This window comes from Drosophila willistoni, chromosome 3R (genome assembly GCF_018902025.1).
Source record: "Drosophila willistoni isolate 14030-0811.24 chromosome 3R, UCI_dwil_1.1, whole genome shotgun sequence".
In the NCBI taxonomy this organism is placed as follows: domain Eukaryota; kingdom Metazoa; phylum Arthropoda; class Insecta; order Diptera; family Drosophilidae; genus Drosophila; species Drosophila willistoni.
In genome coordinates, this window is record NC_061086.1 from 8,012,412 (window position 1) to 8,031,350 (window position 18,939).

Genomic DNA, 18,939 nt, shown 5'->3' on the forward strand with positions numbered 1-18,939 from the left:
CTGTCGGTATTCGAAAGTAACCATGGATGGCATGACATATAGAATTCCTTGACAAGAGGGAAAATTGAAAAGATCTAAAGAGAGAACTATATGCATCGATTCTAGAGAATGTTTTTTTCAAAATCTATTAAGAAATGTCGTCTATTTTAGGATTTTATAAAAGGGAATAAGCAGAAATCTTCCTCAAAGCCCCTTAGCTGAACGAGTGGGAACACTAATATTTGAAAAAAGTAATTACCGAATAAATAAGTACCAAATTTATTAGGTTATCAAGTCCAAGGAGATCAAAGTTTTGTTTTTAGTGTAGAAAGATGACATTCAAATCGTAATATGATGAAAGCATAACGACCCAAAATTACACAGATGGAATTTCAGAGGTATAGACTTAAAAATATATATCTCTCTTTGGTGCCAAAATAAAACCCTATCTTTAAGCATTAATCTAGTTAATAATTACTTTTTGTTTATTTTAGAAAATGTATTTGTAAATTTGCTAATGTAAATTTTTAGAAGTTGATCTTTTATAAGGGTATAAAAATGACAGTATTAAGCAAGATTGACTTAAAAAAAAAGTTCCCCCTTTTGATTGAAAAGCTGACTACCCCCATGATTTGGTTAGTAGCTTCTACTTATTCCCAAAGGTTTTATGCATTTCTTATTACCAATATTAGCTTTCTTTTCTACCTAATTCCTGTTTGCCATTTCATTTATAGCCATCATTTGTCGTACTCGTCGTTGTCGTCTTTGACAGCGGCTGCATTGAAAAAAGGGAAAGTACACAATCTCGCACTTTTCCTAGCTAAGACCCATCTCATTCTCTGTCTCTCAATCTCTCTCTCTCTCTCTTAAAGTGTGTTAGGTATTGGAGTATTAGGGCCCAACCCACTTATGTATGTGCAATGTTAGTTTCAGGATGATTATGATTATGCCCAACCCCTTACAAGTTAACAATATAAATTCAATTTGTTTTACTGAATTTCTGGTTTACTTTCGCTCATTTTAAAAATGAAATTAAGTTTTTGTTGCTAAAAATTAATAGCTTTTTGTCACAGATAATGGATATACGGATACACACAGACTATACTAAATGTATGTATATGTATAACCATTTCAACCGTCTGGCATTGCGACACACATTCTTTCATACTATATATCTCTACCTATATATAACTCTATATGTAAGTATATATATTTCTAGACACTTATGCATGTAGACAAAGTCCAAGAGTTTCTTACATATGTGTGAGAGTGCTCAATGGCTGCTGTTGGTGCTCGCTGGTTGGGGGAAAGCGCTGTGGCCTCCAAGATTGCGTTGCAATTAATCATCAGACAAAACGCATTGTTCGCCTTGCTGCTCTCCTCCTCAATACATGTGTGTTTCTCTGTATGTGTGTATTCCATGGTTGGGGCCTGTCACGCACCTTTGGGGCCGGGACTGAAGCTGGCCTGGAGCTGTGTTGCCTGCTTTTCATGCTCCCGCTCCCGAATAATAAAGTCGGTCATTGGCGCTTGTCCAGTCAGTTTTTCATTGCCTTTTTTAGCTATAACCTGGCATCGCGCATAGTTTTCTTGACCCAATTTGCGAAAATAAATAAGAAAGAAAAAACAACTGAGGTGGTCAAACGCACCTAGAGCAACACAAAGATCATTTTCAACGGGTTAAACTAATTGTAAGATAGAAATATATGAAGAAAATGTGGGTTGGTGGTGCAGCTTTTGAAATGAGAAGGTTTTACACTAAGTTGGCCAATAATAATTAAAGCCTACAATAAATTTTCTGGTATAATAGTTCCTTGTTTATAAAATTTCTATGAATTTTGATTAGTAAATGTTAGGTGGCAATTTAAGTCAATGTAGTTATTTCATCAAAAAGCTATTACTTTTGGAAGTAAAATCTTATGTGCTGCTGGTCAGTTGAATCTTCCTGTCCAAAATTATATCTACAGTAAAATTAACTTATGTTATAGTCCACAGTAATAGGTATTGAGAAGGGAATCGGACCAGGGGGCATCGCTGGTGATGATATGGGACAGGAAAGGTAGGGAAAAGTAAATTGAACAAAACAAAAACTTGTTATTCTTCTGTTAGACTTGTTGCTCTATTGCATCGATGTGAGACTTGTGGAGGTACTAATGTGCGATGAGGTGCCCAACGTGGAGGCCATATCTCCGTGATAACTGAACTGTGTATACGGAAAATAGTATTGTTTAATTACAAGATTCGCAACATTAAACGAATCCACTTGGCATACCTGCTTAAACAAAGGTTCCTCGACTATAGATCCCAACGGTCCAGTTGGATCCGGTGGAGTCAGTTCAACACTTTCGCCCGTAAACTCATTATCAAAATAACGCGTATCCGTATCCGACGTAACCTGGGGCTTAAATGGCGGCGGTATCTGAAAATATAACGCCGTTTAATAATGGACAGATTTAATTAATAATATCATTAACGATTCTTAAGATTCTTACCTTTTTCTGCACTAAATCTGTCCAATTAATACTCGCAAAGAAGGGATGTGCTTGTATTTCCTTGACATCGTTCTCTCCGCCTCCCAAACGTGCAGTGGGATCTTTGACCAGAAGTCCCGAAAGAAGGCTCTTGGCCTCATCGGAAATATTGCGTGGATATCTAACATCTTCGATTAATATCAATGTAAAGAGCACATCATGATCTTTATTACAGAAGGGCAAACGACCGCACATCTAGAGAGAACAATACAAGTTAAATAAATAGATTTGATAATTTTAAATAAATCAAAATTAGAAATTATAGTAATTGCGCACCATTTCATACATGACAACACCTGTGCCCCACCAATCTACCGCCTGCCCATAGTCATTATCATCTAATACTTCCGGCGCTAAATATTCCGGTGTACCGCAAAACGTTCTCGTTGTACGGCCATAGGTGATATCCTCTTTACATAAACCAAAATCAGCAACTTTAATGTGACCATCTTTGTCCAGCAAAAGATTTTCCAGTTTTAAGTCACGATATATAATGCCCTGAGAGTGTAAATAGCCAAGAGCGGATATGATCTCCGCACCATAGAAACGTGTACGCTCCTCGGTGAAGATGCGTTCATGGCTCAAATGCCAAAACAATTCGCCTCCATTCACGTATTGCATGACAAAGCAAAGGCGATCGTTTGTTTGAAATGAATATTTAAGAGACTGCAGGACCACAGATTAAGAGAGTGAACAAAATATTAGTAAGAGATGGGTTGTCCACTAGAGGTATACACTTACGATAAGGAACGGATGATTTGTTGATTTAAGCACACGACTTTCTGTTAAAGTGTGCGCCACCTCATCCTTCTGTATAATGACCTCCTTTTTGAGAATTTTAATTGCGTACAATTTGGCTGTGGATTTCTCACGACACAGGATCACCTTGCCAAAAGCGCCTTTTCCCAGCACCTTGAGGAACTCAAAGTTCTCCAGAGTCTGTGTGGAAAATGTATACTTTATAAATTAAAATCATTTTAAATTTTAGTCTGTAAGGATGCACTTACCACTTTCTTAACGCCGCTACTGTGTCGTCTTGTGCCCTGGACAGAGAATTGTTCGGAGAGCTCATCTTCGGCTATGCCAGCCAAATCCACATTGGTCATATCTGTTTGTACGGATGAAGTCATGGCCGTCTCTCCCATTTCACTTAAACGACTTGCCACATTGCGTATGGCTTCAGTCCATTGTTGGCGCTCGAGCTCGGTGTCCACTGCGAAGGTTCGTTCAATCACTGTGGTCCATTGCAGGCCGCGTATGATAAATGTGAACGGCTTGGGCCGATCGACTGTCATGATCTGGCATCCACGTACTGTGAAATTGTTTAGCAGTTGCTCTGACTGTGTGGGAGTGGCCCTATCTGGGGGCCTGCTACGGTAGCCCATTAGAGTACCATCGGCGCGCAGGATAAAATAACGTTGGCGCCATGTCTTTATGTGCTCACCACGTTTCTGAAGCCAACCCTCCTTAACGATCTGGGAGAAATCGCTGGTATTATAGCTGCTGCCCGGACTGCTGCTTGGGTTCCCGAATGATTGACTCCTCGACATGTTGGCGTAAATGTCGACGATTTCTAATTGATTATATTATCAGTTAGTCGTAGGTTCTGTGGGGTAATTCTTCATAAAATTGTTTCCAACGGAAATGTGAGATAATTCTGTAAATTAAGAGGACAAAAAGAAACACAATTATTCACAATAATTAATCCTTTAGACTAAAGACGGTATTGCTAGCTCAGCCCGTTTACATCAAATGCTCATCTCCAATGCAAGTGCGCAGTTCAAACACATTTTGTTTTTGTTGCTGTTTAGTTAGTTATGTATTTTGCTTGCTGATGACAAGTTCTCAATTGTTGTTATTGTTATTGTTGTTTTTGGCGCTTGCGTCAGCGTCAGCTAGCTGCATCGCAAAAAATTGGATCGTAAAAATATCTACGGCATTTCCGTTTTTTTTGTTTTTTTCCCCCAAAAGGGCCCACCAACAACCCTTCTCTCTGCCATTGTGTCTCGATTTCCCATTGGGTCAGACCCCTCTCTCAGTTAGTCATTGGCCTACACTCAGGTCTCTCTCTGTGGTTGTCTGTTAATGTCGGCGGCGCCATATATACACACAATTTGTAAATATATACTATAATAAATATGTACATACAAGTTTTGCTATTGCATTTACCGCGAAATTATATGAAAACAAGACGTTTAGAAACTTTAACTTATTGCAAATGATTTAATCCAGTGCGAAACTAATAGATGCTCCGATTTGGTTCAGGATCACTTTATTTATTACTTCATATAAAATTGGGCAGTTTTTCAATGAATAAATAATGTTAACAAATCTCAAGGCTTAAGGTAAGCCAAAGTTTAAAACAACTAAAAAAAACTTGAATATTAAATCAACTGCAACACTGTATGTATTTGAAATATTATAACTATACTCTGAACATACAATATTTTACACGTCAGCGCCGTTTGACGTGGAGTTGTTGACTAATTCTTGTTAAGCAAACGTCTGTAGATCTGGTCAGTATTAGTCTTATGTGGAGTTAAGTCGTCTAGCAGTCGGAAACGCTTGTTCAAGTGTCGCTATTTATCCATAATATTTCTAAGTTTTCGAAATTTTTGGTGAGTAACAATGTTGAAGAGTTGTCAATTAGATTCTGATGATTTAAGCACCATGATTAATAAGAACCTTATGGAATAATTTTGATAATGGGATCTCTCTTTGGATGGTTTTAGTGCATAAAATGTATACCCATTGCCCGAATTGGATTTTCGTGTAATTCAGCATTTTGTTTGTGTATTTTTATTATAATCATTTTTGTCACTGTATATAATAAACTGGGTTTTTCTATGCATTTATATAATTTCTATGCATGTTGGTTGGTAGGCGTAAGCGCGTATAAATTAATCATAATCAATGTATATGCATATATATATATATATATATAAGATATATATATTCGTATATATAGTTAATGTTACTTATGCAGATCGTATATTATCTACATGTGTTGCTGCTCAATTGTCGTTTTCAATTCATTTACAAATCAGCTTATTTAATATTGGTATTTATCATTATAATTATTCATAGTTTTTCCTATCCAAAATTACATCTAAAGTAGTTATTATTTCGGATTTATTTTCTGTTCATTTTTTTCTCTTCTCTCTCTCTCTCTCTCTCTTCTCCGCTCTTTTTGATCTTTCCCTATACATTACAAAAAACAACACTTTAAACTTTGACATTTTGTATATGTATAAATATATATATATGTATATACACATATATATATATAAAGACAAGTTTCGAGTCATCTCCTTAGAACACATTGTAGTTTGCAGTACATGATGTGGGTGAAAAAAAAAATACATATCATATATCATTATTTTTTCACAGTATACAAAAATAATCTTCAAAATAATTGAATTTGTTACAAGGAAGGGAAAGGGGATCAGGGAGGGAGCAGGGGCAGGGGCCATGTTGTGAGTTGTGGAACAAAATATAATTATGCAGCTAATTCTCATTTTTCGATATCGCTCTAGCTCTACCTTTCGCTAACTTTTCACATATTTATAATGTGTCTGTCATTGTTATAATTTCATATATGTAATATATAATGTATATTTGTTTATATGTATATACAAAAGCTTGCCGTTATTACGGACATTGGCAGATTTCGGTTTGATTGTTTTTGGTCAGCTAGATATATATATACTTTATATGCATATATGTATATCTATCGTCTCGTCTGTAACTGAAAGGCATTTGTTTACAAAAATCAAAGGAAAACCAAGTCAAATAAAGTTGTTTTTATAAGCCATGCTTATAAAGTTTTCACTATGTATTGCTTGATCGATCTGAGTTTGATATTGGCTAGCTATATGTCTACACACACACATACACACACAAACACACCCACACACACACAAAACCAAAGACAATAATATCCCCATCAATCTCTCTAATATATTAGAGTTTATCGTAAAAATATAGTTATAGATTCAATTACACTTTCCGAGTCTTATGTTGTATGTGTTATGTGTCGCGTGTAAATCTGAACTGAAGTGATCTGATCTACTTGGGTTTTGCCCGATTTCTTTGATTTAACTGTTAGCATCTCAATTATTCATCTTTATCTGTGTTTCGTTTGCCGCATATAAGCCCAAGAAAATAATATTTCTTATTTTGCTACGCACATATGTATGCATATAGATGCACTTTTAAACGAGGATTGGGGTAAGGGATTAGGGAGAGATTTGGTTTTTTTTTTTTTTGTTTTGTTTCTTTTACTTTATCTTTAAGAGAGATTTTACTATTTATTTTGTATGTAATTTAATTTGAAATGCCCGAACATGTTTTTTAATTTTATTTTATAAATTTTATATACAATTAAGGGTTTTTTTTTTGTCGAATTTGTAGTAATATTTTGCGCATATAAAAATATCAAAATGTTTCGTTTTTTTTTGTTTTTTTTTTTATATAATATAATATGTATTCCCATGTGGAACTATATGTTGTAAGTCGGTTTACTTTCCTGATTTGCTAAGTATACAGAAACTTGTTAATGCAATTGCAATGCCAAAGACTAAATGACAAAGAGTTTAATCTTAATGATTCTAAAAATTGTTGATTTTTTTGTTTGTTTTTTTTTTCTTTTTTTTTTGTGTATGAAAGGTTAAACCTTTTGCGTTTTTTTCATTTTGCTTGTGTAAATTCAATATGGAGAAATTGCATTTACATGACACAAATTTTCATTTTTGATATATAAAATATGTACAAATATATTGTGTATAAAATAAATTTCAAAGAAAGAAAATAGGCAGCAAATTTTAAAAATTGTATGCAAAATGTTTCTTCGTTTTGCGCCATTTTTTTACTTTTTTTTTTTTAGTTTATTTGATGTTTGTTGTTGTGGTTTCGTTTCTATCAATTAATAGTTTCTCTGCTGTTTATGTGTTGTCGTTTATCATTTTCTTTAATAAAGCACAGCATATTAGAGGCAATTTTTCTCAACTGTTTTCTTTGTCGTTTTTCTCTACTTTCTTTGGAGCATAGATAATGTCTGAGTGTGTGTGTGTTTCCTATATTTCGATTTGTTGCTGCTCAGTTAATTTAACTTGATGTGCCCTATATGCTACGTGTGTGTGTGAGTGTCGGAGTTTGTGTGTGTGTGTGTGTTTGCTTAATCAATATTTTACTTGTTTTAAAAATTAACTAAATCTTGTTTATACTTAAAAATTGTATATATTTAGATTCATGTTTAAATGTATATTATCATATGTAGTATTTGTAAGCTGTTTCATTTTCTCGTTCTATTTTGTTTTTCAACTGCCCGTTGTTGTTGTTGTTTGTTTCTTTTTTCTTTTTTTTTTAATATTTTGTTTTTATGTATGAAAAATAAGTTACTATCATTTGAAGTTTTCTTCGTTATTATTGTGGTATAAACTTAGCAAGTATAAAAAAGTATTATTATTTATATTAATTCTTTCCATTTCAATATATAGTTCATAGTTATAGGTTTATAGTTATATAGTATGTAAGGGAGAGGCTTGGGCTGGGGGTGATTGATGGTGATGAAACAGGACATGATGCGTATGTGCATGTTAAACTAAAGGAAAAACGGGGAAAAGTAAATTAAACAAAACAAAAACTTGTTATTCTTCTGTTAGACTTCTTGTTCTATTGCATCGATGTGAGACTTGTGGAAGTACTAATGTGCGAAGAAGTGCCCAACGTGGAGGCCATATCTCCCTGATAGCTGAACTGTGGGTGCGGAAGATAACATTGATTTAGTCAGGGATGCACAATATTCGATTAAAGCCAATAAGCATACCTGCGGAAATAGCGGTTCTTCGGCTATAGATCCCAGCGGTCCAGTTGGATCCGGTGGAGTCAGTTCAACACTTTCGCCCGTGAACTCATTATCAAAATAACGCGTATCCGTATCCGACGTAACCTGAGGCTTAAATGGCGGCGGTATCTGAAAATATAACCCCATTATTAATTACACATCGGGTTAAACAACGATAGCAACACTATATTACACTATAAGTTTAAAAATACTTACTTTTTTTTGCACTAAATCTGTCCAATTAATACTCGCAAAGAATGGATGCGCTTGTATTTCCCTGACGTCATCCTGTCCTCCTCCCAAACGTGCGTTAGGATCCTTGGCCAGCAGACCCGCCAGCAGACTTTTAGCCTCATCGGAAATATTGCGTGGATATCTAACATCTTCGATCAATATCAATGTGAAGAGCACATCATGGTCTCTATTATAAAAGGGCAAACGACCGCAAATCTATGGAGTACAAGATTGAAAGATGAATTTGCTCATTATAAAGTAGGAAAAGTACTTACCATTTCGTACATAACAACACCTGTGCCCCACCAATCTACCGCCTGCCCATAGTCATTATCATCTAATACTTCCGGCGCTAAATATTCCGGTGTACCGCAAAACGTTCTCGTTGTACGGCCATAGGTGATATCCTCTTTACATAAACCAAAATCAGCAACTTTAATGTGACCATCTTTGTCCAGCAAAAGATTTTCCAGTTTTAAGTCACGATATATAATGCCCTGAGAGTGTAAATAGCCAAGAGCGGATATGATCTCCGCACCATAGAAACGTGTACGCTCCTCGGTGAAGATGCGTTCATGGCTCAAATGCCAAAACAATTCGCCTCCATTCACGTATTGCATGACAAAGCAAAGGCGATCGTTTGTTTGAAATGAATATTTAAGAGACTGCAGGACCACAGATTAAGAGAGTGAACAAAATATTAGTAAGAGATATAAACCGGATATATATCATGGGTTGTCCACTAGAGGTATACACTTACGATAAGGAACGGATGATTTGTTGATTTAAGCACACGACTTTCTGTTAAAGTGTGCGCCACCTCATCCTTCTGTATAATGACCTCCTTTTTGAGAATTTTAATTGCGTACAATTTGGCTGTGGATTTTTCACGACACAGGATCACCTTGCCAAACGTGCCCTTACCCAGCACTTTGAGGAACTCAAAGTTCTCCAGAGTCTATGTAAAATATATAGATCAGTTATTAAAAGCATCGCAATTTTTTATGTGAAGGAATGCACTTACCACTTTCTTGACGCCGCTGCTGTTGCGTTTTGTGCCCTGGACAGAAAATTGTTCGGAGAGCTCATCCTCTGCTATGCCAGCCATATCCACATCAGCCATATCAGTTTGTACGGATGGCGTCATGGCCGTCTCTCCCATTTCACTTAAACGACTTGCCACATTGCGTATGGCTTCAGTCCATTGTTGGCGCTCGAGCTCGGTGTCCACTGCGAAGGTTCGTTCAATCACTGTGGTCCATTGCAGGCCGCGTATGATAAATGTGAACGGCTTGGGCCGATCGACTGTCATGATCTGGCATCCACGTACTGTGAAATTGTTTAGCAGTTGCTCTGACTGTGTGGGAGTAGCCCTATCTGGGGGCCTGCTACGGTAGCCCATTAGAGTACCATCGGCGCGCAGTATAAAGTAACGTTGGCGCCATGTCTTTATGTGCTCGCCACGTTTTTGTAGCCAACCCTCCTTTACGATCTGTGGGAAGGCTCCAAACGTACGATCAATACTCAATGTCGCACCGGCAGTGCTGGAGCCTGTTGTGCTGGTACTGGTATTATAGTTGTTGCTGCTGCTGCCCGCGCTGCTGCTGCTTGGATTACCGAATGGTGCATTCATAGACATGTTGTTGTAGTTGTCGATGTGTGTTTCAGAAACAATATTGTTGTCGTTTACTCGTAGCCCAGCTCTCAATGTAGGACTACCACTGTGATTGTTGTTGGAAAGATTCAACACTAACGGCTGCTGTCCACTAGTGGTTGGTGGTGGTGCTGATGACGATGAGGCTGATCCTGTTGCAGCAGCGCTTGCGCTGGCGGCAACCACCGTTGATCGCCTCTGTAGGGCAAAGGGTAGGTAATTCGTGATGAGGCTGTTTCTAACGCCTTGGCCAAGTAAGACTGTTTGGCTAAATTCTGCAAATAAAAGAGAAACCAAAATTAATAATTCATCAATCCACCTAATAAGCTTGCCCTTTCTTTCTGCCTGCTTCTTATCCTTTTGCATCAAATGATAATTCCTAAGGCAAATGCGCAGATTAGACGCATTTTGTTGCAGTTTTGTTAGTTATTGTTATTTTGCATGTTTATGACAAGTTTGCAATTGTTGTTGTTGTTTTTGGCACTTGCGTCAGCAGAGCTAGGTGCTGCACAAAAAAAATGGATCGTAAAAATATCTACGGCATTTCCGTTTTTTCCCCAAAAGGGCCAACCAAAGCGACCTCTTCCCGGCTCTTATTTTCCCCCCTCCTTTCAACCATTGTGCCTCTCTCTCTCACTCTCTCTGCCGCTCTGTGTCCCTCCCTCTCAGTTAGTCATTGGCCCACATGCAGATGTTTGTATGTGTGTATGAGTTGTCGTAGGCGCCAGCAATTTGCTGTAGCTGTTGTTGTTGTATTTGGCTTCAAACGAATTCCCCGCCATGTTACGCAGCCGAAGCGAAGGCGATACGAGTACATATATGTATATGCACATATATATACATATGTACGTACACATATGTACATACACACATATGTATGATTGTAAAATTTGCGATTGCATTTACCGCGAAATTAAATCAAAACAAGTCGTTCATGAACTTATACGTGTGCAAGTGTATGTATGTATGTACATATGCTGGCATAAAGTGCGAAAGTGATGGCTATAGATAAAGCATATTCATTTACAATTAGCAAAAAAAAAAAAAACAGACAAAAAAAAATGTCAAATCAACTCGAGAGGCAAAACGAATGGATGGCCTGCTGCTGCTGCCGCTTCTGCCTCTGCCGGCTGTACAAATTTTGCTATCTAAAACTGTAAACAAATGTACATACATAAAATAAAATCGACAAAATACACACACATACACGCATTCACCACATTGCATTGCAAAATACGAGGCCAGACCAGACATACATAGGAAGAAGGATGGTTAAGACAGGGAGGCGGGCAGCACAATGATCAAGCAGCGCAACATGTCTAGACACAGACACTTACATATACATTTACAGTTATCAAAGGCCATGACTGTTTATTGGAATTTGGCATAAAATTGCTTCCCTTGCTACTACTACACACCCTCTTCACGTAGAAATACATTCATATACATATCTGTATTTTAAATTTACCAACCTATTTGGTCAAAAGAACAGACTTTTGCTTTTTACTTTTTTTGCTTTTCTTTTTTATTTGTTTTTGCTTTTCTTGCTTTCCGTGGGAGTGAGTGAGACAGCGTAAGACTGCGACTGGCGGTGACGTCCAGACACCAGCGACGGAAACGACGGTGCAGGCAGTAAGGGAAATTTCGCTTTTAACTATATCACCCGACGATTTATTTGTTTGAAACACGTTGTTGTTGATTAAAGTATCTGATGCTCGTTGCTTGCAACACATTTGTTGCAGTTTATATTTTCATAGACACACACATATAAAATTTTCCATATTTTCTGTCTCAACACTTTTTTATCAACACTTTTTTTCACAAAAAACATCGATGGTACTATCGATGCATCGATGGTTTTGTATTTTTATAAAAAATCGATGTTTGGCTAGCACTATCGATATTTTCTTTGATTTTCTTCAATTCTTCGAGGGAAAAGCATTTAAGGAAGAGTTTTCTGTTTTGTATTTTGCAATTTAATTTGGAAAGTAGATTTTACTTCTTAATGTCTTCTTTACAAAAGTTTTTAAAAAATGACCAATTAAACCGCGTGAGTAAAACGCTCGCGCTTTAAACCGCGTGAGTAAAACGCGCGCGTTTTAAAACGCTTGGCATCTCCGAATGAGCTCTGGCAACGCTTGATCGTCGATAACCGATAATAACAAAAATGTTTCTCCATTAGTGATGTGAGTTTAAATGATGTATACACTGATGTCATTTGAGCTTTTTTCCAGCCAGATGTTTTGGAAATGAGATTGCGAGAAAATTTTGAAAACAACAGGCGTCGGGAATTCTAGCTTTTTTAGCAAATTGAAAAATATATATTTTTAATTTTACTTTTTCTCAATTTGGTGAGTTGTTTCTATCGCATTTGACGATGATTTTGAGAATGAAATCAAAGCATTGAGCATAAAATCCTTAGAAGAAAAATATCTAAGAGAATGCTGCACGAGTTTTGTAGTGGATAAGTTCTGGAATGAAGTACTAAAATAACGGGATTCTGGCGGAAACTGCAGATTTCATGAATTGGATTTAGTTGCTCTTTAAATATTGTCACTGCCTTGGTCGAATGCCGAAGTGGAGAACGCTATATTAAGCATAAGGTTTATATTTATATATATATTTTTAAATTAGAAATTAGCTTATCTAAAATTTTAGGTATGAACTGCACCTAAAACAAATGCTGTTTTGATTACCAGCTAAAGTCCAGCTGTCTAAATAAAATAGAACAGAGAGAATATTATACGAGCGATAAGGAAGATATTGAAAATCTAGTAAAAAATTCAATATTTAAAAATCAGCTTTTTTCGACTTTTTTTCCCGGAGATTCAGCTTTTTTAGCTGTTTTCTTAAGTCGATTTAGCTGTTTTGGCCTAACAAAAAATGACATCACTGGATGTATATGTCCATCGATGGTTTTTCTCATCACTATTCTCCAGCTCTTGCCGTTCGCTTTCTTTTTTTGTTTGTTGTCTTTTTATTCGGAAAGTTCGTTGAAATTGTTTCCTGATCGGATCTTTAATTGCTTAATGTGATTATGAGGCAAGTGTTTAAAAAAGTGCAGAATAATGTCAAATCAACTAAGTGGATAAATGAAACATTTAGATATTGTATATAGTACAATCAATACCAATGCAAAAACCAATCTGTGTCTTCGTGTGGGTGTGGGAGAGTGCATATACATTTGTATGCATGTATGTACATATGTGCGTGCGTGTGTGAAAACAAAACAAAGTCAGAGACATGAAAAAGAAAGCGCATAATTGAATAAATAATAACAAATACGAGGCCACAATGACAAAAGCAAAGCTTGACATCAAAAGCAGAATCGGCAAAAAAGGCAGAAGAAATATGACGAATTATGCATACCAGACGTATTGTTTATGTGATTTTGCAAATATGCCACTCACACACACATTTGCTTGCATATGAACACATACAAATGTGCAAAGATAACTGTTGTTGTGCGGGCGGGTATGAGTGCATTGCTCGCAGGGTTTCTTTTGCAGAACGAGTGCGGTTGTACAGTGGGACAAGAAACAATAAAATCGTGATTATAAATAATAGCAAAATATTGTGAATCGATAAAAATGAGTTTAATATTTTTTGTGAAGTAAAATAGGAGTACACAATTTGCAAAGCAATAAGCAACTCGATTTAATATTCCTAATGTTAGTGTCGCGACACAGTGCGCAAAACAAAGAGGTTGGGTAGGGTGGGGGTGGTAAGGCCGGGTACACAGCAAAAGCAGAAGAGGAAGAAAAGTGAAAGAAAACGCAAATCGAATTAGTGCAGACTAACGAAAAGGTGCAGAATCTGTTTGGGGCACGCCCTTGAACTTTGCAGTTCATTTAATTTAACTAACCCGGTGTCTCATCCCATTTTTTCCCTCTTGCAGTTAGCATATAAGGACACACACTCAAAATGTTTAACTTTATGAAAAAAAGCGCCGGCGATGAGGACAAGGAACGACGGAAACGGGAAAAGAAAATGCGCAAAGAGGCTAAAGGTGGTATTAGTGGAGTCGGAGGTGGAGGCATTGGTGGAGTTACTGGCAGCATGAGTACAGATGAACTCCTTCGTCTGGATGAAGTTCGTCGCTCTTTAAAGATTCGAGGCCGACGCAAGGATAAGGAGAAGCTGCCCAGCGGCATTACAGCTGATTATAGTGCCGATTTCTTTGCGGCTCTAAATGCTGATAGCCCCACAACGGGCGGAGGCGGAGCGGCCAATGCTGGAAACGGCAACGGCCCCGAACTGGATCGTGGCAATGAAGAGATTGTAGCATCTGTGATGACCCACATTGAGAGTCGGACATCAACAAATGGCTCCGGTATTAATGTGAACTACACCGAGCTCACGCATTCCCTAATGGCAGGAGGCCTAAAGGTGAGCAAAATAAAATAACGGATTCTCTGAATGGTCGACTAAAGGAAATTCTTTTTTTACAGAACCGCTTTCTGCCACCAGTTCCTCCAAAGCCACCCAAGCGGGGCATTTTAAAGGGTTCCCGCAGCAATATGAGTAACGTCCACGAAGAGATTACCTTTACGGGCAGCGGCGGTGGAGGAGGAGGAGGAGCTGGTACCCCCGAAATGCTTATGCGTAATACCATACAAAATGAGCTCCTCTATGAGGCGTCATCTCGTGGTGCTGCTGGTTCAATTGGTTCGAATTCCAGTCAGCATGGCACCTCCTTCACTTCGGTGGAAAGCTTACGCAGTGGAGATGGCGATCATCCGGGGCAACAGCGTGCGATGACATTACCAGCAAATGCCCGTTATGGCCCCACGCCAGCTTCTACTGGCGGTCACCCCTCGCATTTACATGTCCTGACATCGCCATCGCCAAGTGCCGACAGTCTCACAGATACAACAAACTCATCGTTTGCCACGCCACCGTTCTCTTTAAGTCCTGTCGGTGAATCTCAAGGGATTTATCGCTGGGCACGAGTTCATGAGTTTTCTGATGTGGATTTGCCTTTGCCTCCGGTTCAGCTGGTCCAGTTGCCTCCACCTAGACAATTAGTCATCAGACGGCAGAAGTCACCACGTCATGACTTTGGTTTCAGTCTTCGCAAGGCCATTTGTCTGGATCGGAGCGAATCGCTGACGTCGCCCATTTTTAGGCCGGTTATCTTTGCCGAGCCAGGTGCTGGAGGCGGCGCCACAGGCCTTTTGCCCGGCGATCGTCTGATCAAGGTAAACGGTACTCCAGTTGGTGAACTGTCCCGGGAAATAATCATAGAAATGATTAGGAATAGCGGTGATGCTGTTACCGTTGAGGTAAGTCAATCCCAATCTCATCCCATAATTCCTTGAGCTGTTTTCTAAAGACTTCTCCTTCCTTAGGTACAACCAGTTGCAGAACTGGTAGAGCTAAGCAAACGTTGCATGGCTCCCAGCACAGCCACCGTTGAGGAGATCGATCATTCCATTACTAATGGCAATTGCAATACGTTGCGACGCAGTGCCAGCAAACGCTTTAAACGTCAGGTATGTTAGTGCCCGCAACAAACGATTAGTGATTACTCAGCGCATATGTCATATGTACATATATACATTTATCTTTCCAATATCATAATTAATTGAAAAACATCTCCCTCAAAGAGATTGAGAAAATCTGCCAGTCACTAAGCTAAGAGAACTAACCTTTGTCTACGTTAGTGAATTCGATGCAATAGTTTTTTTCCTTTTGTAGGTGAATATAATACTATACATCAAAAATTCTTGAATCTATACAAATCCAAAGTATGCAGACTTTTATTCAGAGAGCAACAAAGATATTGCTGATCTCAAAACACCCATTTGAGGGGAAAAAAATCTATATAGTTTTATTTTATTACATATAAAAGCTAATTTATTAAATAAAAACTTAAACTTTAAGTGAACTTTAATTAAAACTCACAGTTGACTATGTTCAATTGAACTAATTAGTTGACAGAATTCTTAATGAGCTTTTCATTAGTTAGAGTATTAGCAAGTTATAACTATATATTATTCTTGTCTACGTTAGATAAATCTATATATAGAACGATTATTATTGAAGAGTGTTGGATGTTCGCATATTCCGTTCTAATCCCAGCCTGTTGCATTCTTTGGGCTAATATTTATTGACTTGTTGACTATGCTAGAAACGTGTTTGACATTTTTTTGCTGTTTATTTAGCTAGCGCTCAGCTTGGTTAAGTACTGCGGTCTGGCCTGGCCCTTTTTTCGCTATTGATGTGTTTTTTAAATGCTTGTCATTTGGGTGGGTCGGCCATATTACTCACTTCATTCATACAACTTAGATAAAAATAAGCCAAGGAAAAAGGAGAAAAATAAAACTAAGAGAAAGACTAAATTTCCCCAGTTCCGACTTTTTAATACACTTACAAACTTTTGCCATCGGGAGACCAAATTAATTTGTCAGATTGGAATATATTTCTAAAGGCATCTTTAACTTGTTTGACAATAAAGATGATCAAAACTATTCATGTACATATGAGGGACAAACCTTTTCTCAAAATTAATATGCAGATTTTTGTACAGTGTATAAAAACAATTTGGCAACACTGCAAATGGAAAAACTCGAACTGCATTTTGGTATGCAGTTAAAAACATGCAGCCCACTTCAAAGATCCATCCAAGCAGCCAGCAGCTAGCCAACGTTAGCGTAGACGACGACTTCAACTGCAGTTCTCTGCTGTGTGTGCATGTGTGTGTGCATTTCTACACCCACTTTGGGCCTACACAAACAACATCTCTGTTGGAGTCGACGTCGACGTCTCTCTGTCTCTCTGTTTTTGTCGCGTTTTTTGTTGTTGTTACTCGCTTCGCCGTCGTTGAGGTTGGAGCATGGCTGTCAGTACGTTGAAAACTTTGCCCAGGTTCGGTACGGAAATCGAGAAGACAACACAGACAACGCGCGCGCCCCGTCTGTTTAGTTCAGTTCAGTTGGAAGTCGTAACGCCCACAGCATTGTGAAAACTTTATTCTCCCCGCCATCGTGACTCGGCGCCGAGACTCTTGTGCAGCCAAAATCCTCAATCAATCAATTGCAAAGATCAATCTCTCGATTGCTCGATGATTGGCCATTTTTGAGTGTCTTTTTGTCTCTAATGTCAAAGCGTTAAAAGCCGAAAGCAAACAAAAAAACAGGCATTTCCAAGGTTTTGCGCTCCAATTTCTCAGCACGCGTCGTTACTTACGTACATATGTACATATAACAGCGACTTTATTTAGTTACTTCCCGCTCCGTTTGTGATCTGTGGTGATCTGGTGTGGTCTGGTCATGCTCCAAGTGCTGCCTCTGCTGCTGCTGTTGGCCATGACAATTGTGTGTACACAGTGATCATATAACAAATTAGCAGTTGCCGTAGCGCAATTGGCTCTCTGACTATGTTTTTGAAGCCCAAGAGCTTTGAGCAAACGCTGCGGGGTGGCATTGTTCCCGCTGTGCCCGCAGCGCCTGGTTCCGGACTGAATCCCTCCTTCCACAAGGGTTGCACTGGCAAGGCGCATGCCTGTGGCACACATAAATCACAGAGATCACCAACAACAACTACAACAACATTTGGAGTCAAGTCCCATGCCAGCGTCAAGGCCACACCCAAAGCGCAGCGTAAGAATAGCATTAGTTCGGAAACAATCAGTGAGAGTGGCTCAGAGAATTCCACAAGTTGGCCATCATCATCTATTGCCCCGCTAAAAATATTACAAATACCGATTAATAAATCCAAAGAAGCGACACCACCAGCCAAACCGGTGACACCAATTTTCGAGCGATCATCCAGCCGTTCCCAGAGTTTTCGGCATAATGGCAAAGTTGGAGCTATTGGAGCATCGGGAATACGTCCACCGTGGAACAGTTCAGCAGTGGCTGCTTCAAAATATGCAGCAGCAGCGGCCGCTATAGCCGCCAGCTCTCCGCAGTCGCCTATTCCCAACATAAGAAATTCGTTTCGACGACGCCGTGACTCCCAAAATGCTGGCCTCCAATGGCCAACCATCTGGGCCAGTTCCCTGGCCTGCAACTATAAAAATTATGATGCAAGCGTCAAGAAAAAGGTGTGCATAAACAAATTACACTTAACAACAAACTCAAGCTCAAGGAAACCCAACTAACACATAAAATAGAAAGCCCTTATAATATATTTTTAAAACTTTTTATTAGCTACATCTCAAATTGTTCTAGTAGGCCGGGCAAGTACGGGTTTTTTTTTTTTTTACACAATAATTACATGAGACACTTTTAATTCTCTTAATTAAAGATTAAACTTTTGATTTTCAATTAACAATCATTCTCCAGTTAAAATTAGTTCTCATACATACATATTTCGAAGTTGCCACAAAACTATTTCCATGCTAACCAGTGTTGTGCCTGTTGTCAAAACTTTCTATCCCTCACCGGATCGATCGTTGGGGCAAAAGAAACGATCGATAGATCGTCGAACCATGACCCAAAGTAACCGATTTAGTTGCTATACCTTTATTTTTTATTTATTATTATTATGATGATTCCTCCACGGACTGTGCGTGGGCCGATATGTACCGTCCATAATTTACGATATGGTCGTCGTCTTGTCGCGCTGCATTTATGGTTTTATGGCTCAATCGGCGAGCTGTGCCCGATGCGGCGACCCAAACGAGCGGAAGTATTCATTTAGGAGGTAAAAAAGATAGGGCGAGACTCTAACTTGTTGTCGCATTGCTT

General features: G+C 38.4%; 3 protein-coding genes across 6 annotated transcripts in view; 1 reads left to right on the top strand and 2 right to left on the bottom strand.

The window, feature by feature from the left end:
* Positions 1-1,167: 1,167 nt before the first annotated feature.
* Positions 1,168-4,140, bottom strand: LOC6651427 (RAC serine/threonine-protein kinase). Its single transcript, XM_002073190.4, has 6 exons — positions 3,518-4,140; positions 3,252-3,449; positions 2,787-3,176; positions 2,472-2,705; positions 2,252-2,398; positions 1,168-2,182 (listed from the first exon to the last, which is right to left on the bottom strand). Exons 1-6 carry the CDS (start codon positions 4,058-4,060, stop codon positions 2,099-2,101), a joined length of 1,596 nt encoding a protein of 531 aa, XP_002073226.1. The 5' UTR covers positions 4,061-4,140; the 3' UTR covers positions 1,168-2,098.
* Positions 4,141-7,915: 3,775 nt separating this feature from the next.
* Positions 7,916-12,063, bottom strand: LOC6651428 (RAC serine/threonine-protein kinase). Its single transcript, XM_023180153.2, has 7 exons — positions 11,716-12,063; positions 9,614-10,518; positions 9,350-9,547; positions 8,865-9,254; positions 8,572-8,805; positions 8,338-8,484; positions 7,916-8,267 (listed from the first exon to the last, which is right to left on the bottom strand). Exons 2-7 carry the CDS (start codon positions 10,226-10,228, stop codon positions 8,184-8,186), a joined length of 1,668 nt encoding a protein of 555 aa, XP_023035921.1. The 5' UTR covers positions 10,229-10,518; positions 11,716-12,063; the 3' UTR covers positions 7,916-8,183.
* A 1,119-nt stretch (positions 12,064-13,182) lies between these two features.
* LOC6651065 (unconventional myosin-XVIIIa) overlaps positions 13,183-18,939 on the top strand; it is a 33,087-nt gene continuing 27,330 nt past the window's right edge. For 2 of the 4 annotated variants that reach the window (XM_002073192.4, XM_023180167.2), the window contains exons 1-4: positions 13,183-13,285; positions 14,142-14,632; positions 14,695-15,528; positions 15,595-15,738. In XM_002073192.4, coding sequence (XP_002073228.2) covers positions 14,168-14,632; positions 14,695-15,528; positions 15,595-15,738 — 1,443 coding nt within the window. In that variant the 5' untranslated portion in view covers positions 13,183-13,285; positions 14,142-14,167. Of the gene's footprint in view, positions 13,286-14,141; positions 14,633-14,694; positions 15,529-15,594; positions 15,739-17,609; positions 18,294-18,939 lie in introns of those variants that run through there. The other 2 variants (XM_023180168.2, XM_015176940.3) reach the window with 1 other exon arrangement.